Source organism: Cryptosporidium parvum, chromosome 3, assembly GCF_000165345.1.
Source record: "Cryptosporidium parvum Iowa II chromosome 3, whole genome shotgun sequence".
NCBI lineage: Eukaryota > Apicomplexa > Conoidasida > Eucoccidiorida > Cryptosporidiidae > Cryptosporidium > Cryptosporidium parvum.
The window spans coordinates 446186-469896 of record NC_006982.1 but is presented as its reverse complement, the minus strand read 5'-3'; the positions used below and the strand labels follow the sequence as shown (position 1 = coordinate 469896).

The 23711-nt window shown below is 29.2% G+C and overlaps 11 protein-coding genes and 1 non-coding gene across 12 annotated transcripts; 1 reads left to right on the top strand and 11 right to left on the bottom strand.

Annotated features, from left to right (window-relative positions):
• Positions 1–87: 87 nt before the first annotated feature.
• Positions 88–1230, bottom strand: cgd3_1740 (hypothetical protein with signal peptide and 2 transmembrane domains; the record flags this gene model as incomplete). Its single annotated transcript, XM_626746.1, has 1 exon — positions 88–1230. One exon carries the CDS (start codon positions 1228–1230, stop codon positions 88–90), a length of 1143 nt encoding a protein of 380 aa, XP_626746.1.
• A 413-nt stretch (positions 1231–1643) lies between these two features.
• Positions 1644–2540, bottom strand: cgd3_1730 (conserved hypothetical protein; the record flags this gene model as incomplete). Its single annotated transcript, XM_626745.1, has 1 exon — positions 1644–2540. The coding sequence occupies one exon, from the start codon at positions 2538–2540 to the stop codon at positions 1644–1646; it is 897 nt and encodes a 298-aa protein (XP_626745.1).
• A 2068-nt stretch (positions 2541–4608) lies between these two features.
• Positions 4609–5427, bottom strand: cgd3_1720 (conserved hypothetical protein; the record flags this gene model as incomplete). Its single annotated transcript, XM_626744.1, has 1 exon — positions 4609–5427. The coding sequence occupies one exon, from the start codon at positions 5425–5427 to the stop codon at positions 4609–4611; it is 819 nt and encodes a 272-aa protein (XP_626744.1).
• A 435-nt stretch (positions 5428–5862) lies between these two features.
• cgd3_1710 (conserved hypothetical protein) lies at positions 5863–6765 on the bottom strand (the record flags this gene model as incomplete). Its single annotated transcript, XM_626743.1, has 1 exon — positions 5863–6765. One exon carries the CDS (start codon positions 6763–6765, stop codon positions 5863–5865), a length of 903 nt encoding a protein of 300 aa, XP_626743.1.
• A 339-nt stretch (positions 6766–7104) lies between these two features.
• Positions 7105–9213, bottom strand: cgd3_1700 (conserved hypothetical protein; the record flags this gene model as incomplete). The annotated part of the gene is made up of 1 exon (XM_626742.1): positions 7105–9213. One exon carries the CDS (start codon positions 9211–9213, stop codon positions 7105–7107), a length of 2109 nt encoding a protein of 702 aa, XP_626742.1.
• A 1791-nt stretch (positions 9214–11004) lies between these two features.
• cgd3_1690 (conserved hypothetical protein) lies at positions 11005–11994 on the bottom strand (the record flags this gene model as incomplete). Its single annotated transcript, XM_626741.1, has 1 exon — positions 11005–11994. The coding sequence occupies one exon, from the start codon at positions 11992–11994 to the stop codon at positions 11005–11007; it is 990 nt and encodes a 329-aa protein (XP_626741.1).
• Positions 11995–12242: 248 nt separating this feature from the next.
• cgd3_1680 (conserved hypothetical protein) lies at positions 12243–12872 on the bottom strand (the record flags this gene model as incomplete). The annotated part of the gene is made up of 1 exon (XM_626740.1): positions 12243–12872. The coding sequence occupies one exon, from the start codon at positions 12870–12872 to the stop codon at positions 12243–12245; it is 630 nt and encodes a 209-aa protein (XP_626740.1).
• A 2212-nt stretch (positions 12873–15084) lies between these two features.
• Positions 15085–16077, bottom strand: cgd3_1670. Its single transcript has one exon. It is a non-coding gene (transcript).
• A 209-nt stretch (positions 16078–16286) lies between these two features.
• On the bottom strand, positions 16287–17117 carry cgd3_1660 (hypothetical protein; the record flags this gene model as incomplete). Its single annotated transcript, XM_626739.1, has 1 exon — positions 16287–17117. One exon carries the CDS (start codon positions 17115–17117, stop codon positions 16287–16289), a length of 831 nt encoding a protein of 276 aa, XP_626739.1.
• A 1470-nt stretch (positions 17118–18587) lies between these two features.
• Positions 18588–20012, top strand: cgd3_1650 (eIF2G GTpase. eukaryotic translation initiation factor 2 gamma subunit (ZnR+GTpase); the record flags this gene model as incomplete). Its single annotated transcript, XM_626738.1, has 1 exon — positions 18588–20012. A coding segment is annotated over one exon (1425 nt), but the record flags the coding sequence as incomplete, so codon positions are not given.
• A 459-nt stretch (positions 20013–20471) lies between these two features.
• Positions 20472–21842, bottom strand: cgd3_1640 (hypothetical protein with 7 transmembrane domains; the record flags this gene model as incomplete). The annotated part of the gene is made up of 1 exon (XM_626737.1): positions 20472–21842. The coding sequence occupies one exon, from the start codon at positions 21840–21842 to the stop codon at positions 20472–20474; it is 1371 nt and encodes a 456-aa protein (XP_626737.1).
• A 1294-nt stretch (positions 21843–23136) lies between these two features.
• On the bottom strand, positions 23137–23697 carry cgd3_1630 (hypothetical protein; the record flags this gene model as incomplete). The annotated part of the gene is made up of 1 exon (XM_626736.1): positions 23137–23697. A coding segment is annotated over one exon (561 nt), but the record flags the coding sequence as incomplete, so codon positions are not given.
• Positions 23698–23711: the final 14 nt, after the last annotated feature.

Genomic DNA, 23711 nt, shown 5'->3' with positions numbered 1-23711 from the left:
TCACTGAATATTTTGGCGGTGTAAATTGAGTTAGATAAATTCGGCGCCAACAGTTTGTAAGAATGAAATAAAACTTGATCTGAATTTTCAAAGAAATACATCGTCATCGTACATAGCATCCATGTTTAAAGAATCAAGAGCGAGTTTCCAAAATGGATCTTCATCCTCATCCTCATCCTCATCCTCATCCCCATCCTCATCCCCATCCTCATCCCCATCATCCTTTTTCTTTTCCTCCTTTTCATTACTCTTAGATTTTTTACCAAGGAGTTTTTTGAGGCTGTATTTTAATGAGCTAGAACCTTCACTTATAGATGTGTCAAACTTGCTCCCTTTATGTTTGGAGCTTTTTGCTGAGCTTGTATGTTTAATATATTCTTTACATGATTCAAACTTGTCTTTATACCGATTAAACTTTTCTTTCTCAATATCACTTGTTTCACTAATCATTGCTAAAGCGAAGTCTATAGCTTTTATTCTACTTTCAGAGTCAGTATAGCTTCCTTCAGCGAGTTTAGCAATTAGTTTTATTAACTGTCTTTTTGAATACTTAAGAACCATTAAAATACATTCAATCATTTCCATCATTACCAAGTAAAAGAAAATATTATATGTTGTACAACCTTCCTCGTTATACAGTATTGATACTTTCCTATAGTAATGTGAAAGCAAGTACATTATACAGTTCATGAGTAAGCTCATGTATCTTGCCATAAACATAATAACTTCACCAGATCTCATCATTAATTTAGCAAACTCTGATTGGTTTCTTGTATTAACAGTCATATCTTTAACTTTATTGCCTGATGTACCGTAATCACGCTTGTATTCTCCCCTATATAAGAAATAAAAGGTAACTATCTTTTTTATTTTTTTAATAAATACATCTTTCACTTCTAAACTACATGTTCCTTTTACAAACATTTGTTCATCTAGACCAAAAACAGCCAGAAATTGAGAAGTTGGCATATGTTCGGGTTTTGAAGGTGATAAATCTGCAACATTGCTTTTTAGTTGAGCTTCAACTGATTCAACAGGAGCTCCAGGTGCCTGATCTTGGCTCTCTTTAATTCTCATTCGAATGGGGAAATTCTGGCGTTCTTCAGACTTAATGAAACTAAGTTTAAAAATATGGTCATTTCTAATTAATTGAGGGACCAAAATTTTGGGTTGAATTAAATATATTAAATATAAAATTGAATAAATATATATTTTTAAAAAATGCATCATATTAGTCCTTATTTCAGTTGAAAAAAGAAGAAAAAAAATGATAATATTTATCAATTACAAATAGTTGGCTTAAATAATATGATCATTCTAAATGAAATAAATGTAACCAAACATTATATACTCCAATATTTAATCGATTGGTTTTATTAAAGAAAGGGGTTCTTTTTCTTTTTAGTTTGAGACTTGACACTAAAATTTTCAGATTTAAGTTAAAATGAATCAAGTGGCGCGGGATACATGCAACTTTGCGAAAAAAAAACTTTCTTTATTATATATTAAAAAAAATAAGTGATAATTGACCATATAAAGCCTGTTTTTTTTCCGACTGATATTAAAAGTTCATTGTTTAAATGAAGTTGCAGCATTACAATACTAATTTGAGTTTCTGTTCTTTTTTATGAGGCTGAATATGATTAAAAATAAGTATTAACCTCTTGTTCATCCTCAAAAACTGTTTCACCAGACGCTCTAGCTCTTATACCGCCTAATAGTCTAGTAGTTATTTTATTTCGTACGTAGCGTTTGCATTTAATTTTCTCAGATGCAGAATTTTTGGAAATTTGTTTTTGTGCAGAAAATGAATCCTGGGCACTCGAGAGTGAGAATCCGTAGCAACGACATGAATTTGGATCTATATGGACTGATGTAAGACATTTGTTATATAGCTTGGTTAATTCTTTGAGTACTTTTTTCAATACAGCCAAGATTGCTTCACTTGCAGATTTAAGAGCAGAGAAATATGTTACTGAAAGAATGGTACATCCTTTCTCATTAGTTCTTATTGATTTGCCAGAGTATCTTTTTGCTGCCATTCTCAAAAGACAACTAAAAATTTCCGCCAATAATTGTTCTAATTTCTCGTTTAAAGAAATTTCTTTTGCTCTTAAGTCATTTAATCTACTAATTTCTAGATTCGATGAGTGGGTCTGCTCATTAATAGTTTTCTCTAAGCCTACACTTTTACCATGAATTTCAAATAATGTAAGCATTGTATTTTCAAGTAATTTTAACAATTTTTGTAATTCACCTTTACTACATTTTTTGTTCACGGATAAATCTAAACCAACTCCATTACTCGTCATGAAATCGCTAAGAACAGTTGATCCTCTTCCCTGGAGAACTCCAAACTGAGGCTTTTGAGCATCTTGTTGAGGCAGAGCTACAGGTTCACCTTCAGATCCAGTTTCTAAACTTGCTGCATTTAAGAATGATACTTCCAAAATAAAGTTCTTTACAAAGTTATTTGAAGTAGAGCTAACGGTAAAAAGCAAAACAAGAAGGAAATTTATTATACTTGAACTCATGAGCATTTTAATATAAATAAAAGATAAACTGTTAAGCAACTTCGCAGAATTTATGTTACACTAAGCAATAACACTGAATATATATTCGAATTTAATCAAAACTGAATTATAATATTTAATATTATATATATAAGAATGTGTATGCTTCCGGTATATTATTGCACATGCACACAAATCATGAGTTGAGTTTAATATTTTCACAGTTAATTTTGGTAGTCACACACAGATAGATAAGGCTTTATTCTTTTATATATCATGTTTTAAAATAATATCTAAGTACGTTAGGTAATTCAATTATAAATTTGATCGCAATAAAATAATTTTATTAAATAGTAATATTAAGCATGATAATGCATTCTATATTATTCAAGTTTCAATATGTTAGAATATCTTTCGATATATTATAGCAAGATATTAGGTTTTGTAATAACTATTAGAGGTTAATTTAGCTGAAAAATAATCTTCAAGTTCCATAATTGTTTGGTTTAAAACTAATCATTTCGCTTTGAAGTTTAGGCCAGCAACTACTAATACAAATATCTTGAGTACACATAATGATTGCATGTATTAATAAATAACAATAAAATATTGCAAAACATTATTGTGTTGGAAGGCGGCAAAATGAAATGATAAATTATTTTATTTTGAAACCGAATCGAATTTTTTTTTTAAATTATTATTTGGGTCATTTAAACGGTGAAAAGACAATTATAGAAGGGTTTTCTTTATATTTTCATAAAAAACAAAAGTTTTCAGCTTGATTCTTAGGCCTGTAATAACTTAAAAGAAAAAAAAAATAATCAAATAATTCAAAATGACGTAACTCTATTTCATTTAGGTAAATATGAGTTATATTTACAAAATACAATATTTTGTAAAGTAAATAAATTCTGAGAATTAAATAATAAAATAAATTTTTCCAAAACAAGATTTATTATAGTTTCCAAAGTTACACGCTTGAAAACAAAGAACATGCACTTTTTGTTGTTGTGTGCAAAATAAAAATTTGACAAATTTGTTTTAGCGGGCAAAAGTTTTCAATATAAGCCTAAGTAAAATGGGATGCTTAAACATTTGAAACGTGAATTATAAGTGATTTCCTGTATGAATCAAATAATATTTTAGTTTAAGCCTTTTCTTTTTTTTTAAATAGACAGTTAATTGATTAGTAAGAAATTGATCTTCTATAGTTCATCGCAATATTATTGAAAGATTTCAAATTAGATTGTTTGAGATCATATAAACTGGTGATAAAAGCTGAACAAACTTGGTAAATTTATATTAAAGTTTAAAGGCACATTTTCTTTTGAGTTCTAATAATATTCAATAGATTCTCATTTTTGTTATAAACATTTTCTATCATTCCTCTATAAATTTCTAAAAATTAGTATAAACACATGATATAAGGCGGTAAATTACATATTTAAAATTTTATCCTCGGAAAATTGTAAAAATTTAATTGTAAAGCATTCCTATCCGGTCAAATGTAGAAAACCATGTATAAATGAATGGATAAATACTTATGTATGTATGCACACATTCCGAGGGTTTCTTTCTTTAATTATTTCTGCTAAATAGAAATTACGAGATTTGGCAAGTGTTAACGAAAGAATACTTAATTCATCCTAAAACATCTATTTTTTTTTCAATTAAATCAGTAAATTTATATCAAAATTCAATTAGCACTCAGTTTTATCTTCACTTTCAGAATTTCTTTCAATAGGACTTATAACTCATTTAATCAAACATTTCTACATTATAATTGTAATTCTGATTTCTCTGTGCAGAATTTTATTGCTGTCACTAGTTGACAAAAAACATCAAAACAGACAATTTTCTCTAATTATGAACTTGAAGTACGGATCTTCTTTAATAATTTGATATTAGAGACGGGGTAAGAATACTTTAATGGTGCTTGAATGACTGACATAAATGGCATTAATAGCTTGAAATATTTTGGCCCCCCATTTAAATATATTAAAGCCATTATTTTCAAAAATTTAGATACAAATTTGGGATGGGACAACATTAACTTTATGCCTAACAGCTCTTGTGCTGACATAACCATTAGAAATCATCTAAAAGAAAGAGCTTTGCGTAAACTTAAATTAGCATAGGGCCCACAATTCTTTTTTATTCGTTTGTATTGGCAATAATAAGAAGTCTCTGTGGCTATTGAAGCTTTGATTGCCTTGACAGAAAAAAAGAGATAGTAGCAAGGCGATTGTTTAACATTCACGTTAAATTGTTGGCAACTGCACTTCGATTTGCTAAAGCTTGAGAGAGTTTCTTCTAGTAAAATAATAATTCTTTTGCTAAGTTCCTTCATGGACGAATAATAAACATATGAATAAATTGTGCAATCAAAATGATTATTAGAAACGGTATAGTTTTTGTATTTAGAGGCTTTTTTGAGTACAATACATGAAAAAATTTCAAGAAGTAACTTTGAAAGTTCAGTGTTGGCTTCTTGAAGCATTCGATTGTTGTTTTCAACTAAATCCTGGTTCTCAACAGAACTCGGCTTTTTTTTAAAGCTTAGCACTAGACCTTTCAAAGAATAATACTTAATAAATATTTGCTTAAGTTCTAAAAGCAATTTCTTGAGTGCTTTGTTCGAACGTACTTTTGCAATTTCTAAACCATCTAAAACTCCAAATTCTGCGAGAAAATCCCTATATTCCTTACTTCCTTTTCCAGAAAATAATGGCTTTGCTTCTGAAAATGACTGATATTGGGGTATTCCTACTTGAAACAAGGATACTTGATTCATTTCTAATATTTCTGTAAATCCATCCCAGTATAAAAAAGATATTACAGTCAATATAAATAAATAAGCACACATATAGTGGAAAAAAGCGTATTTGCACGAGTTGGCTATAGGCATATTCATTAATATACTATTTCCACCAAACCAGCAAGTTACTAGTTGGCAATTATTCGTTATATTTTTTACATTTATAATGGGGAATTTTACATATTAACTAAAATTATCACAAATCTTCGTCAAAAATTCTAATATCCACACAGAATCCTCCTCCCCCCCAATTTAACTATTACTCCAAGTTAGAAATTTATTAAAATACTTAAAAATAAGTCAGTTACCTCTTTGGCGCCAATTATTGAAAAGTTATTAAATAAAATTAGAAAATCATCTAAACTTTACTTTTTTTTTTAATATAATAATTTATTGGCAATTAGACGATCATCTAAACTAAAAATTAAAATATTGATGCATTTATTATTTATATTCAAGCTAACAAACACTTTTTGTTGATGGCTATTCTTTTCATTACTTTAAATCTTACCTTCATTTATTATAATAGAATTAAAGTACACTAGTAACAGGCGCCAACTCTTCTCCTGTGAATCCTGCGTTTAACTTTCCATCAATTCCGTTCTGAATTTCAGCATCTTTTTCCAATACATGTTTGCATTCCTCTCTGATAGAATCAATTGGTTCTCCTGAACTAGGAATATTTCCCCCATTAAACGTAAACCATCTTCTTTGAAAACTATCTTGTTTAATTACGGTGCTTTGTAATACGCTTTTATTATCTTTTAGTTCTTTAAGAGTTTTCTTAGCGCAAGTACACAAGGCTCTACTTTTTGTTCCACATAATTTTTTCTGTGTTTGTAAATATGTATCCATCCTTGATAAATATAACAACTCAAAACTTGAAAAGTCTCTTGTCAAATACGAATCTAATAAGTTTTTCGGAGTGTATGCAGGATCATCACCAGAATTGCGACTGGTAATTCTACTCTTCTTTGCAATTCCTCCCCTGCTTTGAATAAGCATATATTCTGTCAGCGCTCTACACTTAATGCAGTAACTTAATAATTTTCCCCACTTAGTTTGTTGCTCTAAAAGTTCATTATACTTTTCTGTCGCAGCAGCTAATCTATTCTCAATTCCTCTACATCTTCCAATATTACGAGAAATAGTACATCTTCTTTTGCATGATTCAAATGCACTTCTGAGGTTCTTTAAATAACAGAAGTAAGCAGTTACTTCAAACTTTAAAATTTGATCAATTCCCAAAAGTAAATTCATACTTTCGGGACTACATTCTTGTACATTTATTCTGGCATCCTTTCTGTAAAGATTTACATCACTGTTCTCCTTAAGACTTAACAAACTGAACTCTTTAATAGACAATCGATTATTATTAGCAGAAATGCCAAAGAACAGAAGAAAGTGTATTCCAATTAAAGAAAAAATGTTCATTTTTACTGTAATTAAAAGAAATTTATACCTAATATAAAATTATTAGAACAACTTAAAAGGTAACATAGAATCTACACTCGCAGGAAAAGGATTACTGCTTAATATTGTACATCCAATGTGTGAAATTAATCACGCATACAAATATGTTCACAAAAAGGTCCTAATTTTTCTTCAAAAATTAAATTATAGGAGTAATTTTGGCTATTTAGTGTGAGCTACTTATGTATTTTCTTCTATTGTTCACACAGCAATTATGTCCATATTAAGCTACACTACTTTCCCGCCTAATTAATACACACAAAAATGCATGAAATAAATATTAGTTAGATGAATTGCGAACTAGAGCCAATTATTTTGTGGATTTGAAGTGGGGTTTGGATGAGTTTGAGTATTATGGTTAATATTTGTATTTTTATCTTTATTTCTTCTAATTGGAAATTTGGACTTAAGCCTATGTTTTGGCTTTTTTTCTAAATTACGACTTCTATTTGGGACTTCCTTGGCTGCAGGAGCAGGATTGGGGGGTTGTTCCTGATTATTAATAGGATTTAGTAGTAGGTTGAATAGACTTGATTTGAGAATGGTATACTTTTCTAAACTGGAAGGATAAGTGATTGGGAATTGAACTGTTTGTATATGCTCAAAATTCTCAATTTTATATCTATATCCGGATGTTGAAACATACTCAGCAGATTCAGGAATACTACTTGAGAATAAGTAGTTAGAAATTAGATAATTTTTGCACAATGCCATTCTGTTGTTGAGATTATGTCTGTAAGATTCCATATTGATCTTGTCAGCAAAAATATTGTTGTAAGACTCTTCAAGACAATTGCAGATTTGTGGTCTTTTCCCACATCTTGTTGGACATATTGTAGTACAACTACTTGAGATAAATTTGTCCAGCTTTTCTACTGCAGACTTATATGCATTAATGATATAGAATAAAAATATTACAAAGTCAAATAATAGATAATATTCTTTTAAAGTGCATCGAATAGACGAATTTCCATCAGACAAATGAGAGAAAGTTTTATTTCTCTGAGATATAAAATTGTTTTTTGCCAGTGAACATTGAGTAACACCTACAACTGAATCCACGAGATCATATCTTAATTTAGAATAATATTTAATATTTTTTTCGAGTTGTTTTTTAAGTTTATAGCATCCCACAAATAGACTTGCAACTTTATTTCTTTCATTACATTTCTTTCTTTGATAGTTTTTTAAGATAAGACGTAGTTTGCAAGTGTAATTAGTTATAAATGCAATAATTCGGCCTGTAACCTTTGCCATTTTATCACAATGTACCTCATCAAATTTTAATGAAGACCTTCTTACTGGCTCATATAATATCATAGAAATCAAACTTTTCCATGGATCAACAAAATCAAGTTCCAACTCAACCTCTGTTATAGGCATTGCGTTTCTAGTATTTAAGTCTAAATTAGGAACGATTTCATTTTGGTTTACTTGAATTTCAGTTCCCATTTCTTCAAATACGGTATTAAGATTTTCTTCGGTAGTAGGCAGATTTTCAGGCTCTGATACAGGCAAATTATTAAGGTCTGGAGTAGGAGTCCTCAGATTTTCTTCAGGTTGAACAAGCTCATTTACTGTTGGAGTAGACTGATCTTGTTTGAATAGTTCGAATTTCAAATCATTTTTAGGTTGCATTTCTAAAAATTCAATTGAAATTGGTGTAGCACTATCTGAAGAACTAGTAAGTTGAAACTGAAAATGACTACTAGAGCCATCGTAGAGTTTGCCTGAAGAAGTATCAGAAGAGGTACTTTGATTTGTCTTCACACTAGAATCTGCGTCAGAATCATTCTCTTCATCAATGTTTAAGGTGCTTTCAGTGCTAGTTATGGATGTTTTTGGTTGATTTTTGACACAAAAGCTCTGTAGACAACTTCCATTTGTCCTAATATACTTCCTTAAAAGCAAAAGTAGTTCTTTAATATCAACAATGATTTCATTTTCGCTTGTGTTTGGTGTGAACTTTGAAGTTAAATATGCTTGGGAGATTTTAAGGCAATCAGAAACAGATAAACCTAAATCTCTTTGACTGCTCTCAAATAATAGAAATTTGACTAATTCACTATGAGAACTAAAAGATAATATGCTTTCTCCGAGTTTCTTTTTATAGTAACTGTTTCCATGAGAAAGGAGAGCTGAGTCGCTTTTAGAGTTTAAGATTGAAGAAGCTTCGCCGATTTTCTTCTCATTCTGACTTGTACTAGACTCTTCTGAGGATTGATCACTATTTTCTTCCTGATTTGATCTCTCAACACTTCCTTCAGTACTACTTTCAGCTTGGCCTGCACCAAACCCACCAACTGCCTTGAGCTCAATGAGACTCAATTTAAAGTAAAAATCAGAGCTCCCAAACTCATAGATACTAATGAGAGGTAGACATAAAAAAAAGGCCAAATTAAAGTACATATTCGAATTTTTCCTTGGAACTATTAATTTATAGATCGATTCAAATTAATTCAAGTCTTATCTGATTAACTCAGCTCAGGTGCCAAAAATAGCTATCAGCCACAACTTCTTATTCTGCATCAAAACAAAGCAAAAAAGTTCGTTTAAACAATTTATTTTTTTCCTCTGCCTAAATTATAGTAATTTAGAAAAGTAATTGGTTTTTTAAATATTATTGTATCGGCTGTGGTTGCCCGCCAAAACATGCATTTTGTGTATGCTTTGCGAGATAAATCTATAGAATTGGTTAATTTTTGACTTTTTTTCCATTAAGCTCTTAATATTGATGTTTCTACTAATTTTTATAATGAAGGGTTGTAGAAGGGATGGTATTAATTAATTCTATTCAACTAATACATTTAAAAAGTGAAATGATCAACTAGTTTGGCGCGCAACCATTAATTTGCATGCGCTAAGTACCAGAGAAAGTAAACATAAAAAGTTTCAACTAGCCTTTTTTTTTCTCAAAATAGTTGTCAAAGTCTTACAATGGTTTAGAATCAATGTAATTTTTATTTATTTACGAAAACTTTTGAAGCTGAAGGACTATACACGTAAGACTAAAGTAATTAGTAAGGGAGAGAAGAGGAAGGGAGGAATTGAAGAACAGAGGAAGAAGAAAAGAAAAAAAAAAAATAGATAAATAATCTGACCTTTCAAAGCATTAAGATAGTCAAATTTTTCTTTTCTTTTATTCTTGGTTTTCTTCGAAACCTTTTATTTAAAATTCTATTCTCCAAAGCTATTTAGTTATAAATTTCTGCCAAATTATTGAAAATAGCTGGGTTGTACAGTTTGGATAAGCCCACAAAAATAGCCAATCAGCTGAAATATTAGCTCTGAATAGATAGAAGAGCTCACATGATTTATTACAAGTTATTTGTTGAAATCAAATCTTCTTAATAGTTATAAATTGGTCTTAAATTCCGTTTTAACTTCGAAAACATATAATAAGATAATAAAAAAAATAATGGAATAAGCATATTCAAGTCTAGATAAGTTTTTTTTTCAAACATATTATATAAAATTCAAAAAATAAATGGTATTTAAAGCAAATAATCTTTTTAAACTCCATTAAAATAACTTCAAAGAACTAATAGTAATTTAAAATGAAATCTGAAAACCTAGAATTACAAAGAATAAGTTTTTTGGAGAGCAATCTCATAGGTATTAATAAAGCTACTACATTTTCTTATGTTATTTACATATCTCAGAAATTATTAAATATTTATAATTTCCACACACAGCTTTGAAGCTTGCAACACTATTTAAAAATTTCAAGATTTTTTGTTTATTAGATTCAACAAAATTGTTAATCCAATATTCTTTCATAACCAAAGTAGAACCAACCACATGCAGAATTAAATTGTTAGTTGATAAAGCTTTAATCTTCTTAAAGGATGTAATGAACAAAAAAACAAACCAACTAGATGAGGAAACATATTTAATATTTCAGAAAAGAAAATTCATTCATAAAAGAGAACTCATATTCAAATTCCCGTATTCAAAGTAACTCAAAAGTCTAATTTTCGATCAGAAAATCTAATATTTACTTCACTACTTAAAATGAATAACTAAACAAACTAAAATAGTCATCAAATTTAATACAGTTAAAGTTTTATTTCCATAATTCCCCAAAGCTATTATTTTTACTTGGTTAAATTTAAAAACAAAATTAATCACACAAATACAAGGCGCCAACCGTCTTTGATAGTTCGGATTTTTGCTTGGAAAATAAAATTTAAGCAAGAATTAGAAAGTTCCTGTTAGTAATTGACTAACTTGCGTAATTTCTTTAAGCCCGCCATCTATCTCCTCTGATGGAGCTCTAACCTGATTGGTATTGACAGATCCACTTGTATTTATTAAGTGTTTTGTACAACTGCGGATGAAAGCATTTTTATCAGTAATTTTTTTCTCCAATTCATTTATAAGTTCTTCTATTTGATCAGCAGTTGAAAAAATACACTTGCACTTCCTGCTCACCTTCCTACATTTTCTTTTTTCTTTGCATTTTGAAGATGATACGGAGACAGATATTAAAGCTGATAGTAAAACTGAATAAAAAACTTTGTAGGTGGTTAAACTACATTGCTCGTTTAATAGTTGCTGCTCCGTACATTCAACAGTGGAATCTACATTTTCAACATTCGTATGTTTACCTGCAAGCCATAAACCCCTAGAAATTGCAGTAGCACACTGTATAGTCTTTTCACCGAATTTTTTAATCTGACTCAAAGTTTCACGTCCACCTCTCCTATTTTGTCTGTATTTTTCCTCGACCTCATTGCACCGTTTAATTCTTCTCATTAAACCTCCATATCCTCTGCACGCTCTGTAGCTCTTTTCCAAAAGCTTCAATTCACATTCATATTGTTTGAGAGAAACAAATAATGTACTTAAAACAGAGATTAAATAACTCATTACATCAGCGTTACAATCATTACTGAATATACGACTCATCTCATTCTTTTCTTCGTCTGATAACCCAATTTCATCAAATTGAGTAGAAAATGCATCACCAAATACAGTTAGAACTGCATTATCATTACTTCCACTTCCAGCATCCACAATAATAGCTGAATTTGCTCCCAATGGTGTAACCAGAAATTCTTTTTCATGCTCTTCTTTAATTTTGATGAATGAAATTATTTCTGAAGAAAAACCGTATTCCTCACTGTAATTGGAAGCATCCCACACGAAAAATACAGACAAAAGTATAAAATACAGAAATGAACACATTTACTTAAATTCAAACAAAATAAATTTTTAATTGATTTTTTTTTAGATTTTATTTTCAATTTTGGAGCGCGGGAATTCTAAGGTATTTAGATCTCAGAATTAATTTTTGTAGAAATTTCATATACTATGGAATATAGATAAAAAAATATGAAATGAGTTAATATAAATAATAATATAGAGTTTATTAGCTATTTTAACCTTTTAGAATTACCCACATATGTACATATTGTTGAAATTTGCTATTGAAATTAACTCAATAGCTCACCCAATGAACCAATTAAAGAGGCGGGCCTATTTTCATTTGTTGGTTCTGCTTCATTATTAGATATGCCATTGAGAGTTAAATATGAAGCACAACTCACAAATTCAACAGTCAAACTTTTAATCTTTGCTTCAACTTTTTCTAATGTTAAGAGAAACCTTTTAAATGCATATTTTTTGCACTTTGCACTTTGGGTTTTTCTACAAAAGCATGAAGTATTTGAACTTCTTGAAGCTTTTTTCCCAAAGCTTGAAGTAGTAAATGAGTTTAATAATGTTTTATATTTCTTTAAAAGTTGTTGTTCTTGCCAAATTAAGTACAATTCTTTATAGTCACATTCTTTTGCAGCTTCTTCATCTATTTCGAAGGATTGTTCTCGCCCTTCCTTCCATAACATTTTTATAGCAGATAGGAAACAATTCAAAATATATCTCTCAAGTTTTTTAATTTGTTCAGTTAATTTTTCCAATGATTTTTCCAAATTTTCAATTTGTTTCATAATTCTACGACAACTTAATGAAACAGAAATTATTCTAGGCAATGAATCGCATTTTCTTTTTCTATATTTTGTTTTAAGCAATTGAAGTATACACTTTTGTTTTTCAAATAAAAACATGCTATGCAAAAGGGTATTTACAGCTTTATATAAGATATTAAGCTTACAGTCTGGTATTTTAAATCGATCTAAGTGATTCAGCCATGCTATGTGAGATAATATCGACTTCTTCAGTATATGCCATTTCTGATAAATCTAATTGTGGAGGATTTTCTATATCAGTCTCCAGAACTTCTATTTTTTCATGAAAATTACCATAATATACTGCACTAAGCCTTACAAAGCTAATATCTTTGAAAGTAGCAGTCAAATCATTCAATTCAACTAATTGATCAAAAAAAGCAATCAATAAAAAAAATACTGATGTATACTTGAGCAAAATCTGGTTCATTGTATTACTCTACCATTAAAAAAAATTTTTTAATCTAAAAATTTTTGATCAGAATGATTTGGCGGGTATGTGCATTGTTGACTTTTAATCTTTTTGCATTTCAGAATTTAGTGGAAGCTTAGCGCTCGTATCAATTATTGACAGTATTTAGTAAAATATGTGAAATATAGGTTGTTTTTTTTGCCATAAAAGAAGAATATTGCTATAATTTGAGGTAAAATCTTATTCAAATACAAAAATTACACAAAATACACATTTATTACAAAATTAACTTTTTTTTTTTTTTGAATGGCAAGCTCTATTAAAGATTTAATATTTAGACTTGTTAAAGTGAGCTATAGTTTTTTTTGTTATAAACTTAAGCAATACATTTAAAGATGTGCAGATTTTCATTTCAAGACTAATCAACCTTTGGAATCCAAATAATCTTTGAGAAATTTTTAATAATTTTATTATCTACTTTTTCTCTATTTATGAATTGGTTATTGACCAAATTAACTTTTGATGTACCTTTAATTACTGGATTCATGAAAAAAATTCCTTTCTAGGTTCTCAGCTATTCTATTAAGTCAATATTGGATTGGAACTCAATTAAATAATTAATTTAATACATTTAGTTTTATAGAGATCCAAAGAACTCTATATATTAAGTGGAAATTACAGATTCAACACTTTTACAGCTTTTTATCTTGAAATATCTTTGTGAGAAATTTATTAATCTGTAATTGATCAATAAATAAATTATGATACATGAGAGTTCGATTATTTTTAACTTTAAATATTTAATTTTCATAAATCAATTACTATTAGATACTTTTATTATTACAATTTATTTTTGCATTTCTTCATTTGATAAATATAAGATTGAACCAAATTGGTTAGTGAGATTTTCATTGATTAGCTCAATATTTTTACTGAAATCAGTAAATAATTTAGAGTTTTAATTACTGCTTAATTTTCCTATAAAAACAACAAAAGTATGTATTTAATGTTATAATTGAAATTTATAACTTTTCTAAGAAATAAGTTAGTATTGTATATAATACCTAATGATAGTGAAGGATTTGAAACTTATATTTTAATTGTTTAATATAGTTTGAATTATTCTAAATACTTAATTGAGTGCAAGAATTATCACTTTATTTCAAAACATGATTTAGGGTTTTTTCTTTTCTAAAAAATATACATATATATATATATTTAATTCGTTATTTTCTTCTTTTTTAATAATTTTGTTTAAAGAAAAATTAATGTATGCAAGCTTTATTATAGTGTGAATAACTAAAATTAGCATTGGAGAAAATCCTGATTAAATCTGAGAAAGTATTGGTTCTTTAATATATTAATGAGGTTGGCACTAATAAGATAGTGTGAGAATGGAAGTTTAGCATTGAAAAAAAAAAAGTTGACAATTTTAAAATTTTTCTAATTGCTTACTAGTAAATTTTTTTTTACTAATTTTCGAGCATTGACAAATAAAAAATATCCATATACACACTCTAACACACACGTAAGCGAGAACACATGCAGAGAATTTCAAAAATATAAGTTTTTGCTTTATCAAATAATCTCAGAAACTGATTTTATATCGTTGAGCTATTTTTCATTTGTGTTATTTTGTAGGTTAATTTTGTAAGTAATTTCCCTAATTTTTGTTTCAAGTTTAAATGTGTTCTTAATGTAAATAAGAAAATAATAAAGAAACAATTATACTAATACTTATGTTCTAAGGATTCATATTGATTGGATATATGTAAATATTTGGTTCTGTTTCTTTCCAACAAAAATGACTGTTTTCTCTTGTTGACCCTAAAGTATCAGTTTTCCTGTGTAAGAAAGTCTTGGAGACTTTAAAACTGCGGATAGTATTGCATTTGTGCAAGGTAATGTGTTAGAGGATGATGTCCATGAAGTTATCAATAAATCTTTTGAAGTTCTTTGAGAGTTAATTAAGTGGAATTTCAGAATTGGCAAAAATGCGCTACAATGTGGCGCCATGTATGCTTTACCAGAACAGAAATCTACAGATTGTGCACTATATGAAAATGCGCAAAGCTATATATTTATGTAAACAAAGCACACGAGAAATATTTTTGTGGAAGAGTGCAAGTTTATATGGTGATTATTACGTTTTTTATTTGTTGTTTTCGCATTGTTTTGTTGTATTTTGTTGATTTTTTTTTGTTTTGTTTCTGAATAGTTATCATAACTATTAAGTGTAAGCATTCACTCCGAGAGAATATCAAGTGAATTCTTAAAGAGATTTTTGCATAAAATTTAGCGATAATGCATATCTTTGAAATATATATGCTAAGTTCGCAGGAAAAAAATTAGAGTTGAGTTAGAAGATTTTTTCTTCTTTCTTATAATTGCGTATTGAAGAACAAAAATACTTTGAAATCAAAGTAAATTGTATCAGTACATTTTAAACTCTAAACATTTATACAAGTTATTTTGTGATTAATTGTTTGGGTTGTGTTTGTGGGAGAAAAAAAAAAAAAAAAAATTTAAAGTACCTTTATTTAACCTTTGATTTATGTACTTAAATAGTTATGATGATCTCATAGCATATAGCGCATAAATTATGTTCTTAAATTATATCTGTAAGATTTTAATTTGGAATGCTATTTTAAACAAAAACAATATTTGGCGCCAAAGGCCAAGTCAGAATATTCAAACATGCACTAATGAAATATAGGGCGGGAGTGAGGGGTAAAACAAATAACCACAGGAAACAACAAAGAAAATACTTAATATACAAGAAACGGAACTACGGATAAATTTGCAGGTAATCAATCATATGAATTCTTGATCGGAAAATGCGTTTCTAGTTACAGTTTTATTGTTTAGTTTACTAATAAATATGTAATAAAATAACTCTTCATTTCGGTTATTGTTGGCATTAAAAGTTAGTCATTGTTTGACAAAAACGAATGTTTTTTTTTCTCTTTCTTGAATGATTATATTATAAATTATTACATAAAATTATTTTCTAACCAAGCAACATTTTGAATATACACACAATATATTTAGCTTTTTGAAGAGATTCAGGGTGAAACTTGTTAAGAAAAAATTGTTGAACATTAATACTTTGGGGGCATTTCATTGTTACGTTCAAGGTCTTCTAATATAGTTAATAAGTCGCTCTTATCAGCTCTAATATACTTTCTCAACTTGACTATGTGAGATATACGAACAATAAGGTTTCTTTTGTAAATCTTTGTAACCAGTAGTTTCTGAGGGACCTTGGACAACTTGTAAATGCTTGTAGGTTTATTTGAACTTCTCTCTAATTCTTGAATCTTATGTTGAGTAATTAATATTATATCAATAGCCATATTTATAATTTTAATTACTTCCCTTCCTTGATTAATTAGAAAAGGAGAGCCGAAAAAATTACTAATATCAGCACTAATGTATGTTTTCAATTCCATTAAAACTTTCAGATAATTCGAAATAACTCTTTGCTCTATGAGATAAAGCTCTTTTGCATCGATAAATTTAATTTGAGAGCATACATTCAAAAATGATGCCTTTCTTTTTGGGAATTCGTGAATAACTTCAAATAGAGAGGCACTTCTTCCTTTATCCATTATATGCTCAGCAAAGTAGTTCCTGTAGTAATTCAATTCAGAAAGGTTCTTTGAAAGATGTATTCTAAATTCAATGTCAGAAGATCTTGAAACACAGTTTGATGTTGAAATAATCTCATAAACAATTGCCACAAAAAAGTAATAACACCTTAATATATTCATACATTCAATTGCTACATCGCATTCAAAGTTATAGGAATTTCTACTTTGGATGAGATTTTTTTTCAAGCCCAAATCTAAACCTTCTTTTTTTCGTAAAGCAAAGGCATTTATTACAATAATATATGAAATTAGAGAGGAAATAACGTATATATATTTCATCCTGGTTTTTTAAGATTTTAAGCTGGTGGTTTCATTTGCACTCTTAATTTACAACAAGGGGAGCAAAGTTATTCTTTTTTGTGTTATTCCCAAACATTAATAAATTACTAACTAAATAATTAATTCCCAATTGTGAATATTATTTCTAAAATTTTTGCATAGAAAAAAATCACAATTTCCCCTCGTTTTAATACACATGTTGATTTATATTTGTTACTTTATTTTTTTGCACTAATACTAATAAATAGAGAACACAATTTAGGCGGGTTTTTTTTTAAATAGTTATGAATATGCACAAATTTGGCATTATTTTTGAAAATGCTTATGAATAACATGAGCAATCGAAAGACAGATTGTTGGTATACTTTTATATTAGTTATTTCAGGTCCTTTGAGTTTTTTTTTGTTTTTGGAGAATACCACCAAGGTTTTTTTTTCACGGCAAGTAGATATTGCTATTAGTATTATATTAAAAAATAAATGATTGAATATAGAGTAAACTTACTCAATTATCTTGAATTATTATTTTATAATTTTTTATAATTGAAAAAATAAGCCTTATATTCACTTTATGACTCTTCTTAAGCTTTACGTTAATTTTTAATTTACATGCTTTGTAAATTGAACAAGTTCAGCTCCAATTTTTAAGGAGATCTCGTAGAATAATAGCCATGCTAAAAATTCTAGCAACATTATTTCCTTACATTCTCATTATTAGTTAGTTTCAAATCATTTCATTCGCGGAAAAAGAAGTAAAAATATGGTAATAGTTGTATATTTGGCTATCCTAAATATAAACTATGAATTTAGGAAAAAAAAGGCGTTATCCAGTTGTTCAATTAGTTTCAATTAAACAAAATGCTATCATTCAAGAGGATAAAAGTGCGAGAATAATTAATCAGAGTTTAAATCGAGAATGATTAAGACTCTCACACCATAAGTATTCACTGTACTTAAAACTATATTACAAGGATTGTATAAAACTATGATAAAATAATATAAATTAATTTAGGAAATGCCTGTGTGGTTCTATGAATAATGTATTTAACTGGATTATTTGAAATAACAATGCTGAATTTCCTCAATTTTACTCCAATTAAAAAAAAAAAAAAAAGAAACTAAGACTTGATTTAACAATTTCAACGCCAGGTGGCGCCAAAAATGGTAACGAGACAGAAGAACCAGTGGGCGGGAAATGTTTGAATTTTTTTTTTTGAATAATTATGAAATGGCAATGGTAAAACGGGGAAAGCGAACATAAAATACCCATTTTAAGTAAAATTATCTCTGGATTTAGAAACAAGTAAAAGGCTTGAAAAGCAAAGCCAATAGGAGGTAAAAATTAGAATACTGAGAATTTTAGAACGAGGTTTTGGTCTATTAAAGGTTCTTGTTTAATCACACTTAATGAACAGAATTTTTAGTGACTAGGCACAGAGTCATATTATAGAAAATACGCATTATTTATTAAAAGAAGTTGTTTGTGGACATAGAATTTATCAAGATGTCTAGTGATCATTTATCTAAGCAAGATGCAGATAATTTGGACTTGACCAAGTTAACTCCAATTACTCCAGAAGTAATTTCTCGTCAAGCAACAATAAATTTAGGTACAATTGGGCATGTTGCTCATGGAAAATCTACAGTTGTTAGGGCAGTTTCTGGAGTTCAGACTGTTAGATTCAAGGACGAAAAAGAGAGAAATATTACTATTAAATTAGGATATGCAAATGCAAAGATATATAAGTGTACTAACCCAAATTGTCCACCTCCTAAATGCTATCGTAGCTATGGATCAAATAAGGAAGATGAACCAATGTGTGAAGTTCCATCGTGTAATCATAAGATGCAGCTTCTCCGTCATGTATCTTTTGTGGACTGTCCTGGCCACGATATTCTTATGTCTACCATGTTAAACGGAGCAGCTGTTATGGATGCAGCACTCCTATTGGTAGCCGGTAATGAGACATGCCCACAACCACAAACTTCTGAGCACCTTGCAGCCGTAGAGATCATGAAGCTCAAGCATATTATTATTCTTCAGAATAAAGTCGAATTAATTAAAGAAGCTCAGGCGCAAGAACAATATAAACAAATTAAGGACTTTGTTGCCGGTACTTCTGCACAAGATGCTCCAATAATACCTATTTCCGCAGTCTTAAAGTTTAACATTGACGTTCTCTGTGAATATATTTGTACACAAATTCCCATTCCTATTAGAGATTTTACATCATCACCCAGAATGATTATTATCAGATCCTTTGATGTAAACAAACCAGGAGAAGATGCTCAAAATATGAGAGGCGGAGTTGCAGGAGGATCAATTATTAAAGGAGTTCTCAAGATTGGAGACGAAATTGAGGTCAGACCTGGCATCTATAATAAGGATGCTGATGGAGAATTTACTTGCAGACCGATTAGATCCAAGATTGTCAGTCTCTTTGCTGAGCATAATGATTTGAAATACGCAGTTTCAGGCGGACTAATTGGAGTCGGAACAAAAATTGATCCAACTTTGACAAGAGCCAACAGACTATCTGGACAAGTTCTTGGACATCCTGGCTTCTTGCCAGAAATATACGACTCTATTAATATTACTTTATATCGTATGAGAAGACTTCTAGGAGTGCGCGCCCATGATGGCTCTAAAGCACAAGCTAAAGTGTCTAAACTTAGAGAAGGTGAGCTTCTTATGGTTAACATTGGATCCACGACTACAGGAGGAAGGGTCACAAAGATTAGAGACGACCTTGCTACCTTCCAACTTTCATCTCCTGTTTGCTGTAGCGTAGGAGATAAGCTCGCTATTTCCAGGAGAGTTGATAAGCACTGGAGACTTATTGGCTTTGGTGACATTATCTCTGGAGATACTGTCAGGATCATTAATGACTACTAAAATATATTGGCGCCATATTTTTTAATATATTATTAAGGGTTAAATTTTCATTTTTACAAGAATCTTCTCTTATTCTCTAATACTTTTTGTTTTAATATTCTTCTTTTCTATTCTGAAGTCTGATTGCTTCGTCTGAATGTTTGGAAAATTACCTTGCCTTTTTTTCTATGTTTCTCATTTTTTTCTGGCGCCAGAATGTGTGCATGCAATCTGCTAATTGATATCAATTCTTCCAGCTCATTCAAATAAAACATTAAAACCAACTAAAAAAAGAACTTATCCCACATATTAAGAGCAAACTAGTAAAGAATAATCATAATTTCTCTCACAAGAGCCACATAGTAAACTCTAGAAGGTTTAATAAATATAGAAAGCTATATACAGATTAGGCGGGACAGCAAGCTGGGATACTAATATTAGTATATAATATATAATTCTCTGATGAAAATGAAATCTAAGCTAGTATAGAATACTGTCTTTTTCGTCATTGTTAGATACAAAATCCCCCCCTCTTTTTATTAAAGAGTAGGATTCAGACTCCTCTGTAGATTTGAAAGCATTAATAGAGGATAAGTGTAGTTGGTGAATGTCAAGTGAGTAGCTTGAAATAAACACCATAGTAACAAATAAAAATAGATACTGGGAGCTACTAGCAAGAGCCATTCTAATATAAAAAGAGTGGTTCGCCTTCATTTTAATATTAAAATCTGCCAAAAATGAGTTAAGATTTGGATAATTATCATTGAACAGCCTTCCACTTCTGAACTTGTTCATATAATAATGTGAAAGAATAAATGTGGATATTGACCTGATAAGGATTATTATGACCATAATAGCAGAACAACTCATTTTTAAAATACGAGATAATCTGGAAATCACTGGCCTCCTGTATATAAATACATAAATAGAAATAAGTAATGCATGGATAAAGGTAAAAAATGCAAACAAATTACTTGGCGAAATACTTAATAGTGCATTGGCTAAATAATATAATGTTCCTGATGATGTACCAATATCATTAAAAATTATTCTTCTGAGATTCAGTCCGAATGGAAAAATTAAAGCTGAAAATCCAAAGAAAATTGCCAAAGAGAGAGAAAAAAATGTGATTCTCAGATTCCATGTTGCGATAGCTCTATGAAAAACTCCCTGTTTAACACGGATTAAATTTGTTGAACCAAAATTATTGGTTTCATATTCATCAACATTTAAAAAGGTTTCATTTTCTGTACAATAATCTTCAGCAGGACAACGCTCATTTCGTCTATTTGTTGTCTTATTTAACATCTTTTTTTGATTATGTTCCATATAATAATTATGGCTCCCTTTTTCAGAATCAAATTCATTGGCGCTATTCTCTATATTGGCCATGAGTTCACCAATTCTTGAGTATCTCGGAGTCACCCATACTTCAAGTGGTTGTGGAAGGTGATAAAAAAGTAGATGGTATAACATTGGAATTGATAATACAAATAGAACCCACGAAAATAGCAATCCAAAGATATATATATACTTTTCTGGTGAATGGATAGTCAAAAAGTAGGTGAAAGGAAGAAATAGTTTATAATATGGTAAATGAGAGAGAGCTGCCGAAAATATATGGCATACAGTAATGGTGATGATGCATTGAAAACATGATAATAAAGGTAGGAAGTAACTATATGGATATTCAAGAAGAATTCTAGAAAGAGCAATACATTCTCTTGGTATAGATATACTCCAACAGCATCTCTTTGTGTTATTATAAACCTGAAAAAATAAATACTGAGTTCTTGAAACTCTTCCCTCCTTCATCCCAACTTTTTGAATATACTTTTCACCATTTTCCATGTTATTCTTAACTATAATATCTTATTTATATGCGTATACATATATATACATACATAAATATATATATATATATACATATATATATAAATTAATACACATATATATATATGTGCGTATAGTGAATATTAGATGAAAACAGAAAGATTCAGTTTCTCTATCTGATCATAATATAATATAGTGATAAGCAATTACTTCAAAACTGTTTATATCCAGAGTCTAATTCCCATATAACTAAAATAATACTTGACGATTGGATATTAACTTTTTGATATTAAGGTAAATATTTTCAATTTTATATATATTCTGTTAAAAAAATGCCAGATTTAGTAAAATAGACCAGGTACTATAAATTCTGAGGCAATCTCACAGTAGTATTTAATTCAAAAATAGAAGGTAAACTTAAAATCAAACAATATCTCAATATTATGAAAATTAATTATTATAAGTATATATCTCCAGCAATACTTTCTTTAGTCCACAAATTAATTTAACCCGTTTCACTGAACCAAATATATCGCAAAATATCTGTTTCTATAACTCAAAAATAGGTGAATAAATATTTTTGCTACTTATTTACCTATCAACTCTCCTTTCTAATACTCTTTTTTTTATTAAATTATTTCTCAATTTAAAAAAAAAACTTATTTTTATATTATCTTACAGTCTCTGTTTATTACTGCTTATTATTATGTACATCTATGAGGTTTCTACTTAATATTTTTTTTATTGATCTAGTTTACCGCCCAAAATGCCCGCCGAATTGTGATAAACAAATCTGATAAGAATCAAATATCGTTGCTTTACAAATATGAACATTTTTTTTTTCTCTAAGTTTAATTTGAAATCTAGCTACAGATTATGATTGAAATTATACTGAATTAATATGGCATTATTTCTTACTAAAATTGGATTTGAATATTCAATAATTAGAATAGAATTGCAAGCCCGCTGAAAAGTTTCATTATTCAGTAAATACTATTTTACTGGAGAATTAACCTTAATTCAACACAAATAATATCTTTTTAGTATTCACAAATTAGTATTAAAGTGCTAGAATTTTGTAGAGTAGTTATTAGAAAAGTACCAATTGAAAAGCTGTTAAAATTTAAAAAAAAAAAGATTAAATATACATGCATTATCAGCAAAAGCAATTGGCCTTGCATGTAAAATTTCTAGAGGATACATTTCAAATATTAATAAAGATGAATTACATGTCAATTTTGAATGTAAAAAGTGTTATATACATGCGCGGAAAAAAAATGTGCAAAGTGTGGGGATGGGTGTAGAGATAGGCCTAAACTTTGTGGACTCTAAATTCACTGTTTAAATTGTAAATTCCAACAGATTCATTAGAATTTTCGTCAAAATCACACCACTCGAGTTCTTCTAAATTAATGTTTTCAAACTTCTTTCCAGAATTTGAAATGACATTGTAACCAAAGCTTGGATTCCATTTGGTTAAGTTGATTCCTCTGCAATCAAAAGCTGCAACAGGAACTAGTTTACCCTCATCTTCGCTAGTTACTTTCATTCTTGATATGTTATTTAACTTGATGCAAGTAATTGTTGATTGTCTCTTATCGGATTCCCATTTCATTGCAAAATTTACAATGCCTCTGCTATTTTCCATCTCAATACTTTCATTAGGATCAACAGTAATTCTTTCTTTAGTTAGTGAGCCTGCGCTTTGTTCTATATCAAAACACCATGTATAGTTTTCTGGGAAGATAAGTTCTTCGATTCCCTCAAAATCTGCTTGTACATACAGAACAAAGACAGTCATTTCAATATACAATTTCTGAAATTTAAAAAGAGAGATATTGTTATTTGAGCCTAATGGATTCAAAACCAGTAATTAAAAATTAACTT